General features: G+C 38.5%; 1 protein-coding gene across 8 annotated transcripts in view; it reads left to right on the top strand.

The window, feature by feature from the left end:
- Nucleotides 1-13,459, top strand: part of FRY (FRY microtubule binding protein) — a 434,377-nt gene that overhangs the window by 303,113 nt on the left and 117,805 nt on the right. For all 8 annotated transcript variants that reach the window (XM_082435479.1, XM_082435480.1, XM_082435473.1 and 5 more), the window contains 3 exons: nt 268-439; nt 1,793-1,925; nt 11,443-11,550. In XM_082435479.1, the coding sequence (XP_082291605.1) occupies nt 268-439; nt 1,793-1,925; nt 11,443-11,550 (413 nt within the window). The remainder of the gene's footprint in view (nt 1-267; nt 440-1,792; nt 1,926-11,442; nt 11,551-13,459) is intronic.

The following is a 13,459-nucleotide window of genomic DNA, read 5'->3' as shown; positions in this document are numbered from 1 at the left end:
ATCCCCCCAAACAGAATGAGTCTGACCATCTCAAACATACCCTCCAAGTTTGGTGAAAATCTTCCCAGTTGTTTTCTTGTGATGCAGCAACAAAGAGTGTCAGAAACTTAATTTCATTTTCTTAGGTTTGGCCTAAACCCTTTTAAATGATTTTCCCACACTAATCTAGAAGGCAAACCATGCTTAACTTCTTTGAAAGACTGGTGGCTTAATTTCACGACAATAATTGGGTCTTTCGCTTTAGCATGAACATATTGTCTCTTACAGAGGATGAACATTGGTTTACGGGCATTCTTGGTCATAGCTGATAGCTTGCAGCAGAAAGATGGGGAACCTCCCATGCCGGTTACCGGAGCCGTTCTCCCTTCAGGAAACACACTGAGGGTGAAGAAGACATATCTGAGTAAAACACTAACTGAAGAGGAAGCCAAAATGATAGGTGGGTTTCAAAGATGTGTTTGCACTGGGCCTTATTAAGCCTTTAAAATGACCAATAGACACTTACCCTTAGTGAGATATATTTTAAAAATCTTCATAAAAGTATCTGATGAGACATTTCAACATTAATTGTTTTGATTCATGCTGTGGTTTGTTTTACTGCCCTTTAAACTCTTTGGAACTTCCTGGTAAACATTTTGCCATTTAAATGTTAGATTTTTATCTGTAGTCTTTTCAAACTTCTAATATTGATTATTTGCAGTTTACAGTAAATTTCTAAGACATCTGTGTGCTTTGGTAGATAATCCTGTTTATAAAGCAAACATATAAATATATTCATTCGTTTATTCATTCCCTCATTCATTTTTATAGTTCCTTTTCTTCTTTTTTTTTTCAGTAAAATTAGTTTAATCTGTGTTGTAAACATGCCAAGTCCCATACATACCAGGGTATATTGTGGGTTTAGCCTACGTGAGATTATTTTCTTTTTAATTTAACTGTCTTAACCCAAAGAGATGATTTTTTGCATTTGTTTCTCTTTTACTGAGTTCCTGAATTTAGAAACCTACTGCAAACTTGTTAAGTTAGTTCCTGGATTCCAAAGACCTAGAGGAAACATATGAGGAAAATTTTTCCTTTAAAATATTTATCTTTAGTTATGCAATGCTTAAATGAGTTCAGAAATATCAATATTTAATACATGACAAATAACTATTAATAATTATTTCATTAAAGTACAAATTTTAAACACAAAGCAATTTACTTTACATTTGTATTATATACATAAATATATAAAATTCATATACATCTATGAAATACATATTCTGTACACATTTTCTTCCACTGAGAGCGGTAAAAATAATATACCTGAGGTAAATTTTCCTTCATTTAAAAATTTATGATGTGAAGTCATTTGTTGCCTTTACTAAAAAAACCCACACATATATTTCAGAGAATAATATAAAGTTATTAAAATTCTAACCCCAAATGAGAATTATCTTTTATTCACATAACCACTCATTATGGTGAATTTTTTTATACTAACCAGAAACATAAAAATTCTAGTGTGGAACTTTCTGTTTCCTTGTTTATTTTTACTCTTCTGGAAAATATTTCCCTTTGAAGTATTAGAATTCCTATGTGTTAAATTTAAATGATTCTTTCGGGAATACCCACTATACGTGGGCACTATGCTAAGAGTCCTGCAGATAAGAGATTAAATTAGACTCTGCTCAGAGAATTCACTGACCCACAGAAGGTCTTCAGTAAAAATATATCACAGAGGGTGAATAAAATGGGATTTCACTCTTTGATAGATTTAGTCAAAGATGTAACTGTAATGCATATTTTTCAGGCATGTCATTATATTACTCTCAAGTACGAAAAGCTGTGGACAACATTTTAAGGCACCTTGATAAAGAAGTAGGAAGGTGTATGATGCTGACTAACGTCCAGATGTTAAACAAAGAACCCGAAGACATGATCACGTGAGTATAGTGAGGACTAAGTTTTCAGAAGGATTAATGAACCAAAAGACACCAGCAGAGGTTCTTCCCCTTTATTCTGTATTTTGTTCTCTTGTTATTAGAGTCCAAGTTCTAAGAAGTGTTAGGGATAGTAAAAACATTGTTTGATAATATTTGACTAACTGTAAAAATAAAGTCAAACCTGAGATTGATCTGTTTTGATAATATTTCAAGTATTATGGCTTAAGTATTAAGCCATATGGCTTAAGTATTAAGCCATTTCAAGAAAATGGCTTATGGCTACATTTCTAAAAAACAAAGAGATAGCGAGACCTTCAAGATGGCAGAGGAGTAAGACATGGAGATCACCTTCCTCCCCACAAATACATCAGAAGTACATCTACATGGTGAACAACTCCTACAGAGCACTTACTGAACGCTGGCAGAAGACCTCAGACTTCCCAAAAGGCAAGAAACTCCCCACGTACCTGGGTAGAGCAAAAGAAAAAAGAAAAAACAGAGACAAAAGAATAGGGACGGGACCTGCACCTCTGGGAGGGAGCTGTGAAGGAGGAAAGGTTTCCACACACTAGGAAGCCCCTTCACTGATAGAGATGGGGGATGGGCGGGGGGGAGGCTTCAGAGCCACGGAGGAGAGCACAGCAACAGGGGTGCAGAGGGCAAAGCAGAGAGATTCCTGCACAGAGGATCAGTGCCGACCACCACTCACCAGCCCGAGAGGCTTGTCTGCTCACCCGCCGGGGCGGGCGGGGTCTGGGAGCTAAGGCTCGGACTTCGGAGGTCAGACCCCAGGGAGAGGACTGGGGTTGGCTGTGTGAACACAGCCTGAAGGGGGCTAGTGAGCCAAAGCTAATCGGGAGGGAGTCCAGGAAAAAGTCTGGACCTGCCTAAGAGGCAAGAGACCATTGTTTTGGGGTGCGCGAGGAGAGGGGATTCAGAGTACCGCCTAAATGAGCTCCAGAGACAGGCGTGAGCCGCGGCTGTCAGCATGGACCCCAGAGACGGGCATGAGACACTAAGGCTGCTGCCGCCACCAAGAAGCCTGTGTGCAAGCACAGGTCACTCTCCACACCGCCCCTCCCGGGAACCTGTGCAGCCCGCTACTGCCAAGGTCCTGTGATCCAGGGACAACTTCCCTGGGAGAACGCACAGTGTGCCTCAGGCTGGTGCAACGTCATGCTGGTCTCTGCTGCCGCAGGCTTGCCCCGCATCCGTACCCCTCCCTCCCCCCGGCGTGAGCGAGCCAGAGCCCCCTAATCAGTGCTCCTTTAACCCCATCCTGTCTGAGCGGGGAACAGATGCCCTCAGGCAACCTATACACAGAGCCGGGTCCAAACCCAAAGCTGAACCCCAGGAGCTGTGCGAACAAAGAAGAGAAAGGGAACTCTCTCCCAGCAGCCTCAGGAGCAGCGGATTAAATCTCCACAGTCAACTTGATGTACCCTGCATCTGTGGAATGCCTGAATAGACAAGGAATCATCCCAATATTGAGATGGTGGACTTTTGGAGCAACTGTAGACTTGGAGTTTGCTTTCTGCATCTAATTTGTTTCTGGTTTTATGTTTATCTTAGTTTAGTATTTAGAGTTTATTATCATTGGTGTATTTGTTTATTGATTTGGTTGCACTCTTCCCTTTTTTTTCTATGTACAGATATATATATATTTTTTCCTTGTTCTCTTTTTGTGAGTGTGTATGTGTATGCTTCTTTGTGTGATTTTGCCTCTATAGCTTTCCTTTTACCATTTGTCCTAGGGTTCTGTCTGTCTTTTTATTTTTTAGTACAGTTTTTAGTGCTTGTTATCATTGGTGGATTTGTTTTTTGGTTTGGTTGCTCTATTCTTTCTTTCTTTTTTTATTACTTTTTAACTTTTTTATGTTTAATAATTATTTTTTATTTTTTATTTTAATAACTTTATTTCATTTTTTTCTTTCTTTCTTTCTTTTTTTTCTCCCTTTTCTTCTGAGCCATGTGGCTGACAGGGTCTCAGTGCTCCAGCAGGGTGTCAGGCCTGTGCCTCAGAGGTGGGAGAGCCAAGTTCAGGAGATTGGTCCACCAGAGACCTCCTGGCTCCACATAACATCAAACAGCAAATGCTCTCCCAGAGAACTCCATCTAAACGCTAAGACCAAGCTCCACTCAATGACCAGCAAGCTACAGTGCTGGGCACCCTATGCCAAACAACTAGCAAGACAGGAACCAAACCCGCCCATTAGCAGAGAGGCTGCCCAAAATCATAATAAGGTCACAGACACCCCAAAATACACCACTGGATGCGGTCCTGCCCACCAGAAAGACAAGATCCAGCCTCATCCACCAGAACACAGACACCAGTCCCTTCCACCAGGAAGCCTACACAACCCACTGAACCAACATTACCCACTGGGGGCAGACACCAAAAACATTGGGAACTACAAACCTGCAGCCTGCGAAAAGGAGACGCCAAACACAGTAAGTGAAGCAAAATGAGAAGACAGAGAAACACACAGCAGATGAAGGAGCAAGGTAAAAACCCACCAGACCAAACAAATGAAGAGGAAATAGTCAGTCTACCTGGAAAAGAATTCAGAGTAATGATAGTAAAGATGATCCAAAATCTTGGAAATAGAATGGAGAAAATAAAAGAAACGTTTAACAAGGACCTAGAAGAACTAAAGAGCAAACAAACAATGATGAACAACACAATAAATGAAATTAAAATTTCTCTAGAATGAATCAATAGCAGAATAACTGAGGCAGAAGAATGAATAAGTGCCCTGGAAGATAAAATAGTGGAAATAACTACTGCAGAGCAGAATAAAGACATAAGAATGAAAAGAATTGAGAACAGTCTTTGAGACCTCTGGGACAACATTAAATGCACCAGCATTCGAATTATAGGGGTCTCAGAAGAAGAAGAGGAAAAGAAAGGGACTGAGAAAATATTTGAAGAGATTATAGTTGAAAACTTCCCTAACATGGGAAAGGAAATAGTCAATCAAGTCTAGGAAGCACAGAGAGTCCCATACAGGATAAATCCAAGGAGAAACACGCCAAGACACATATTACTCAAACTATCAAAAACTAAGTACAAAGAAAAAATATTAAAAGCAGCAAGGGATAAACAACAAATAACATACAAGGGAATCCCCATAAGGTTAACAGCTGATCATTCAGCGGAAACTCTGCAAGCCAGAAGGGAGTGGTCGGGCATATTTAACATGATGAGAGGGAAAAACCTGAAAAAATTTTCAGATTTCAGAAAAATCTGAAAATCTCATTCAGATTCGATGGAGAAATAAAAACCTTTACAGACAAGCAAAAGGTAAGAGAATTCAGCACCACCAAACCAGCTTTACAACAAATGCTAAAGGAACTTCTCTAGGCAGGAAACACAAGAGAAGGAAAAGACCTACAATAACAAACCCAAAACAATTAAGAAAATGGTAATAAGAACATACATATCGATAAATACCTTAAATGTAAATGGATTAAATGCTCCAGCCAAAAGACATAGACTGGCTGAATGGAAACAAAAACAAGACCTGTATATATGCTGTCTACAAGAGACCCACTTCAGACCTAGGGACACATACAGACTGAAAGTGAGGGGATGGAAAAAGATATTCCATGCAAATGGAAGTCAAAAGAAAGCTGGAGTAGCAATTCTCATATCAGACAAAATAGACTTTAAAATAAAAACTATTACAAGAGACAGAGAAGGACACTACATAATGATCAAGGGATCAATCCAAGAAGAGGATATAACAATTGTAAATATTTATGCACCAACATAGGAGCACCTCAATACATAAGGCAAATGCTAACAGCCATAAAAGGGGAAATTGACAGTAACACAATCATAATAGGGGACTTTAACACCCCACTTTCACCAATGGACAGATCATCCAAACTGAAAATAAATAAGGAAACACAAGCTTTAAATGATACATTAAACAAGATGAACTTAATTGATATTTATAGGACATTCCATCCAAAAAAACAACAGAATCCACTTTCTTCTCAAGTGCTCATGGAACATTCTCCAGGATAGATCATATCATGGGTCACAAATCAAACCTTGGTAAATTTAAGAAAATGGAAACCGTATCAAGTATCTTTTCTGACAACAATGCTATGAGACTATATATCAATTACAGAAAAAAAATCTGTAAAAAATACAAACACATGGAGCCTAAACAGTACACTACTAAATAACCAAGAGATCACTGAGGAAATCAAAACATACCTAGAAACAAATGGCAATGAAAACACAATGACCCAAAACCTATGGGATGCAGCAAAAGCAGTTCTAAGAGGGAACTTTATAGCAATACAATCGTACCTCAAGAAACAAGAAACATCTCAAATAACCTAACCTTACACCTAAAGCAATTAGAGTAAGAACAAAAAAAACCCAAATTTAGCAGAAGGAAAGAAATCATAAAGATCAGAACAGAAATAAATGAAAAAGAAATGAAGGAAAGGATAGCAAAGATCAATAAAACTAAAAGCTGGTTCTTTGAGAAGGTAAACAAAACTGATAAACCATTAGCCAGACTCATCAAGAAAAAAAGGGAGAAGACTCAAATCAATAGAATTAGAAATAGAAAAGGAGAAGTAACAACTGACACTGCAGAAATACAAAGAAAAGATCATGAGAGATTACTACAAGCAACTATATGCCAATAAAATGGACAACCTGGAAGAAATGGACAAATTCTTAGAAAAGCACAACTTTCTGAGACTGAACTAGGAAGAAATAGAAAATATGAACAGTCCAATCACAAGCAATGAAATTGAAACTGTGATTAAAAATCTTCCAACAAACAAAAGCCCAGGACCAGATGGCTTCACAGACAAATTCTATCAAACATTTACAGAAGAGCTAACACCTGTCCTTCTCAAACTCTTCCAAAATATAGCAGAGGGAGGAACACTCCCAAACTCATTCTATGAGGCCACCATCACCCTGATACCAAAACCAGACAAAGATGTCCTAAAGAAAGAAAACTACAGGCCAATATCACTGATGAATATAGATGCAAAAATCCTTAACAAAATACTAGCAAACAGAATCCATCAGCACATTAAAAGGATCATACACTATGATCAAGTGGGGTTTTTCCCAGGAATGCAAGGATTCTTCAATATACGCAAATCAATCAATGTGATACACCAGAGTAACAAATTAAAGGATTAAAACCATATGATTATCTCAATAGATGCAGAAAAAGCTTTCGACAAAATTCAACACCCATTTATGATAAAACCCCTCCAGAAAGTAGGCATAGAGGGAACCTACCTCAACATAATAAAGGCCATGTATGACAAACCAACAGCCAACATCATTCTCAGTGGTGCAAAACTGAAACCATTTCCGCTAAGATCAGGAACAAGACAAGGTTGCCCACTCTCAGCACTATTATTCAAAATAGTTTTGGAAGTTTTAGCCAGAGCAATCAGAGAAGAAAAAGAAATAAGAGGAAAACAAATTGGAAAAAGAAGAAGTAAAACTGTCACTGTTTGCAGATGACATGATACTATACATAGAGAATCCTAAAGATGCCACCAGAAAACTACTAGAGCTAATCAATGAACCTGGTAAAGTTGCAGGATACAAAATTAATGCACAGAAATGTCTTGCATTCCTATACAATAATGATGAAAAATCTGAAAGAGAAATTAAGGAAACACTCCCATTTACCATTGCACCAAAAAGAATAAAATACCTAGGAATAAACCTACCTAAGGAGACAAAAGACCTGTATGCAGAAAACTATAAGACATTGATGAAAGAAATTAAAGATGATAGAAACAGATAGAGAGATATACCACGTTCTTGGATTGGAAGAATCAACATTGTGAAAATGAGTATACTACCCAAAGCAATCTACACATTCATTGCAATCCCTATCAAACTACCAATGGCGTTCTTCACAGAAGTAGAACAAAAAATTTCACAATTTGTATGGAAACACAGAAGACCCCGAATAGCCAAAGCGATCTTGAGAAAGATAAACAGAGGTGGAGGAATCAGGCTCCTGGACTTCAGACTATACTACAAAGCTACAGTAATCAAGACAGTATGGTACTGGCACAGAAATATACATCAATGGAACAGGATAGAAAGCCCAGAGATAAACCCACGCACATATGGTCACCTTATTTTTGATAAAGGAGGCAAGAATATACAATGGAGAAAAGACAGCCTCTTCAATAAGTGGTGCTGGGAAAACTGGACAGCTACATGGAAAAGAATGAAATTAGAACACTCCCTAACACCATACACAAAAATAAACTCAAAATCGATTAAAGACCTAAATGTAAGGCCAGACACTATAAAACTCTTAGAGGAGAACATAGGCAGAACACTCTATAACATAAATCACAGCAACATCCTTTTTGACCCATGTGCTAGAGAAATGGAAATAAAAACAAAAATAAAGAAATGGGACCTAATGAAACTTAAAAGCTTTTGCACAGCAAAGGACACCATAAACAAGACAAAATGACAACCCTCAGAATGGGAGAAAATATTTGCAAATGAAGCAACTGACAAAGGATTAATCTCCAAACTTTACAAGCAGCTCAAGCAGCTCAATATCAGAAAAACAAACAACCCAATCCCAAAATGGGCAGAAGACCTAAATAGACATTTCTACAAAGAAGATATACAGATTGCCAAGAAACACATGAAAAGGATGCTCAACATCACTAATCATTAGAGAAATGCAAATCAACTACAATGAGGTATCACCTCAAACCGGCCAGAATGGCCATCATCAAAAAATCTACAAACAGTAAATGCTGGAGCGGGTGTGGAGAAAAGGGAACCCTCTTGCACTGTTGGTGGGAATGTAAATTGATACAGCCACTATGGAGAACAGTATGGAGGTTCCTTAAAAAACTAAAAATAGAACTACCATATGTCCCAGCAATCCCACAATTGGGCATATATCCAGAGAAAACCATAATTCAAAAAGAGTCATGTACCACAATGTTCATTGCAGCTCTATTTACAATAGCCAGGACATGGAAGCAATCTAAGTGTCCACCGACAGATGAATGGATAAAGAAGATGTGGCACATATATGCAATGGAATATTACTCAGCCATAAAAAGAAACAAAATTGAGTTCTTTGTAGAGAGGTGGATGGACCTAGAGACTGTCATACAGAGTGACGTAAGTCAGAAAGAGACAAAGAAATACCATATGCTAACACATATATGGAATCTAAAAAAAATGGTTCTGAAGAACCTAGGGGCAGGACAGGAATAAAGATGCAGATGTAGAGAATGGACTTGAGGACATGGGGAGGGGGAAGGGTAATCTGGGTTGAAGTGAGAGAGTGCCATGGATTTATATATACTACTACCAAATGTAAAATAGATAGCTAGTGAGAAGCAGCTGCATAGCACAGGGAAATCAGCTCCGTGCTCAAGACCACCTAGAGGGGTGGGATAGGGAGGGTGGAAGGGAGACGTAAGAGGGAGGAGATATGGGAGTATATGTATATGTATAGCTGATTCACTTTGTTAGAAAGCAGAAGCTAACATACCATTGTAAAGCAATTATACTTCAATAAAGATGGTAAAAAAAAAAGAAAAAAGAAAAAACAAAGAGAAACATTAGAGAATCATGTAAGCATTTAGGAAAAGAGAGTTGAGGTCCACACCACACTAATGGAAATAGTTATTGGAGTTGATATTTGAGGCTGGTCCACCATTTTTCCAGGCTTTGCTTAGGTTATGAACTTGAAAATGAAGCATTCTGTGTTGCTGTGTTTCCATTCCTCATCCCTTTTGTGCTTTATGCTGGCAAATAATAATAATAATAGTAGTAGTAAGTATAATAATATAATGACTGTAAATAATAATTATATAATATCTGTTAATAAAAATTATGTTATTTGGGGGACTCAGATGCTTCCTATAAAATCCCAGGCACAGGACTGCAGTAAAAGGAAACCATGCACCAAGCAGAGTTTCTAATCTAGGCTTGCTTTATCAGCTGGGAAGTCTGCCAGTCTATCAGCTGGCAGAATTTGCCTTACACTTCAGGCCAGGCAGGGTCATCTGTTTTCCAACAGATATGAAAATAATCCCAGCTGTTTAAAACATCTGGTGAGCATGTTAGGAGAACTATTTACAAGACTCTGTGCCACACATGAACAATCAGATCACTAGGCTTTAACTCAGTCTAGCCATCGAGGATGTCATTTGAAGACTTCTCTTTCCTTCTGCTGATTGGAAACCAGTGTACAGTGAAGTCCTCTCTGGAGTCCTTGTATGTCCTGTGCAAAAGGACTATGGAAAAGGCGAGAAAATAATCTTACGACTTCCCACAAGAACAGAGTATTTTAGAAATTAACATATATGTGTTTTGTTTTTCACAAAATACAAAAAAGTTTTGTATTTATTCCTAACAAACTTAAAAACACATGCTAAAAAGTAATGTCACAGAGCAAAATTGCTGTCTGATTATTGTCTTTAGTTTACAGAGAGCATGGATTCTGCCTGTTACATTTCTATTCTGACACAGTTACTGTTCCAAGAAGGAATTACTTCTACGCTACTTTGCATTTTCATTATTGTGTTTGTGTCCTACGATTGTGTTAATTTGGTACCAATTTTATATTTATTCTCAGAGGACTAAATCACCAAAATTTAAATATGCTGTTATATTATATCACAAGTTATTTGAACGATTTGATGTGTAGTTTAGTCTTTCCATAAAGGTTATTGATAAATATGTGATTAAGAATCAGTTATCTATTTAAATAAGTAAAAATTGAAATAGTTTGTCACTGAATTTATATTTTTCCTTCAGATTTTACAACAGGATATAGAAGGTATTAATTACCTTTAAAACATTCATATTCTCAAGAAAGTAAAAAGAAGAAGTCTCCACAGAGGTCAGGACCATCAGAGTAATTTTAAAAATCAGAAATGGGTGCACAGTTATATACATTTCAGGATTTTACTTGACATTATGAAAGACTTATTTTTGGAAGCATTTAATTAAAAAAAAAAATCAGAGGTGGGCACTCTTGAGAGGAGAAGCATAACTCATCAGAGGGAGAAACTTCCAGATGTCATGTTTGTTAATGGCACCATTAGTTGTATACATTAAAATCCCATTTTTAAATGCTGAATGTACTAATGACTGCAGTGTATTTCTTACATACTAATGTGTCCGGACAATTCAGTGAATTCAGTGTCTTAAATGCAGCCCACAGGGACCAAACCCCATGGAACCCAGCTGAATGGCAAGACATATGATAGCAATAGAATGCTATTGCTATCAGCATTTGTCTTTTCAGATATATACCTCTAACTAACATTTAAATCTTCATAAGTTCTCTTAGAACTGGCCAAGCTATAAAAGGCATAAACCTTTAAGAATAATAGGGAGCAATCACCAGGCAGTGATTCAGAAGGCATTGATTTTAGTCTTTGTTCACATATTTGACCAATTTTAAAAAATTTTTTCATAACCTTTGACTTACGTTTAAACTTTGTCTTCAAATTCCAGGGGTGAGAGAAAGCCAAAAATAGATCTTTTCAGGACCTGTGTTGCTGCTATTCCCCGACTGCTTCCTGATGGGATGTCAAAACTTGAACTTATTGACTTGCTGGCGAGGTAGGTGAGAGCTGTCGTGGGCATTATTTGATCAAAATTGATTTTAATCCTTTGTCATGATTCCTCAAAAAATAGAATGATTATTAAAAATGGACAGATATTTACTAATTCTAGGTACTATTTGGAGTGCCCAGGAGGAATAAAGAGATGGTTTTGATTTGGGGCTTTTTTTTTTTCCCCTGTGCTCAAGGGGTTTAAAATTCAATGTAGAAGCAAATCCATAAGGACATAAGATAACTAGCAATCCAAGGCTTGAAACTGTGCAAATTAATGGCACCAAAAAAATGTGATATGTAAAATCAGAGGGTAGAAGGATTACTGTGGACTGAGGACGTCAGCAGATGACTCCGGGGAGATGGTGGAACTTGAATGGCCCTTTGAAGGAAAGATAGGATATAGAAATGTAAAGAGCCCTTTGAAGGAAAGATAGGATATAGAAATGTAAAGGGAGTGCCATGAGGACAAGCACAGAGGTGGGACCAGGAAATGAGGAGATGAGCCTGGCTGGGAAAAAGTTCATTCAGGATGTGATTCCCAATCTGAGACCAACACACCCCCGGGGAGGCAAGAAGGTGGGTAACAGGGATCCTAAGCTAATTTTTGTACTTCAGAAAGCTTCCGTAGATCCTACATTTATCCCCCTCCCCATCCTCCGTAAGAATGCACCGTCCAGCTAAAACCTAAAGTTAACTTGCTTTGAATGACATTACATTATTGTAGTTAAATAAGCTTGATTTTTCTCATGCTGATCTGAAGGTCTAGCTGACAGTTGTGCACGTCTTTAATTTAAAAATCAAAAGTGACTTATTATCTAAGTGCATTTAGAAGGCAAAATCATTAGAAACGGGGTCCTTGGAGGGAATGGAATGAGGAGGAAGACAAGTCAGCCTTGCTTTGAAAAAAAAAAAAAGAAAGAAAAAGGATTTTAGAAAACCCAATGATAAAAATAAATAGAAATAAGGCTTTAGAGGTAGATATTTAATTAATCTTTACTATTAACTGAGGCATTTGGACTAATGGAGTTTCTAAGCAGGAGAATAACATGATAAAAAAATGTCATTTCGGCTGGTTAATCCGATAATGGCGGAATAGAGGACAGGCCGGAGAAGGATAACAAATATTGATGGTGATTGGATGAAAGATGCTTTATACATAATCTTTTACCCACATCCTCTAGCCTTCGGAGGGCACCCTTCCCATCAGTATCCAAAAAATAGCCCACGCCCCGGTCCCCCATGACTGCAGATCACCCGGTGGCCTGCCCAAGGCGCTGAGCGTGCCCATGGTGTGCAGCGCGCCCTGGTGATCGTGGTCGTCACGCTGTCTGCTCTGCATAGCCGTTTGGACTCCTGTGCAGAGGGGACCAAATCCCGTGGTTGATCACTTCCTGCTATCAGTTAATAGCTTTCATAGCCTGCTGTCCTTCCCCATTCTCTTCACTCCGAGTGTGGACAAAGGCACTCCTTTCCCTCTTCTGGTCACACTAGCTCAGGATGGTGCTGGCTCCTGAGCTTTACTGAAGATCCATTGCTTTGGTAACCACCGTGTCAAGCTTTGGTGTTCTCTGGCCACAGCCGTCTACCCTTCTAGCTGACTTTTATCACCTGTGACCTATATAACCGGTTCTTTGCTACAGTCAGCCATCTCCAGGCCATGGGTTCTTCTTTCTTCCATTCCATGTGTAGGATGCATTTTAAGAAGAATATGAACTTAAAACAAACTACAGTCTAGGCTTTTGCTGAAGCCTGGCAACCAGAATGTGAGCCTAGAGCACCTTATCCGAAGTAGGGGAGCAGTGGGGAAAGAGGGAAAAACAAGCCTGGATCACAAAGGGGCTTCTGATTCTGGGGGAGGACAAGATCTAAGGAGGAGCAAAGGGTGGATTCCTAGTGAATGACAGACATGGTGA

The sequence above is a fragment of the Balaenoptera physalus genome (genome assembly GCF_965194825.1).
Source record: "Balaenoptera physalus genome assembly, chromosome: 18".
Taxonomy (NCBI): domain Eukaryota; kingdom Metazoa; phylum Chordata; class Mammalia; order Artiodactyla; family Balaenopteridae; genus Balaenoptera; species Balaenoptera physalus.
This window is presented reverse-complemented; position numbering and strand designations above follow the sequence as displayed.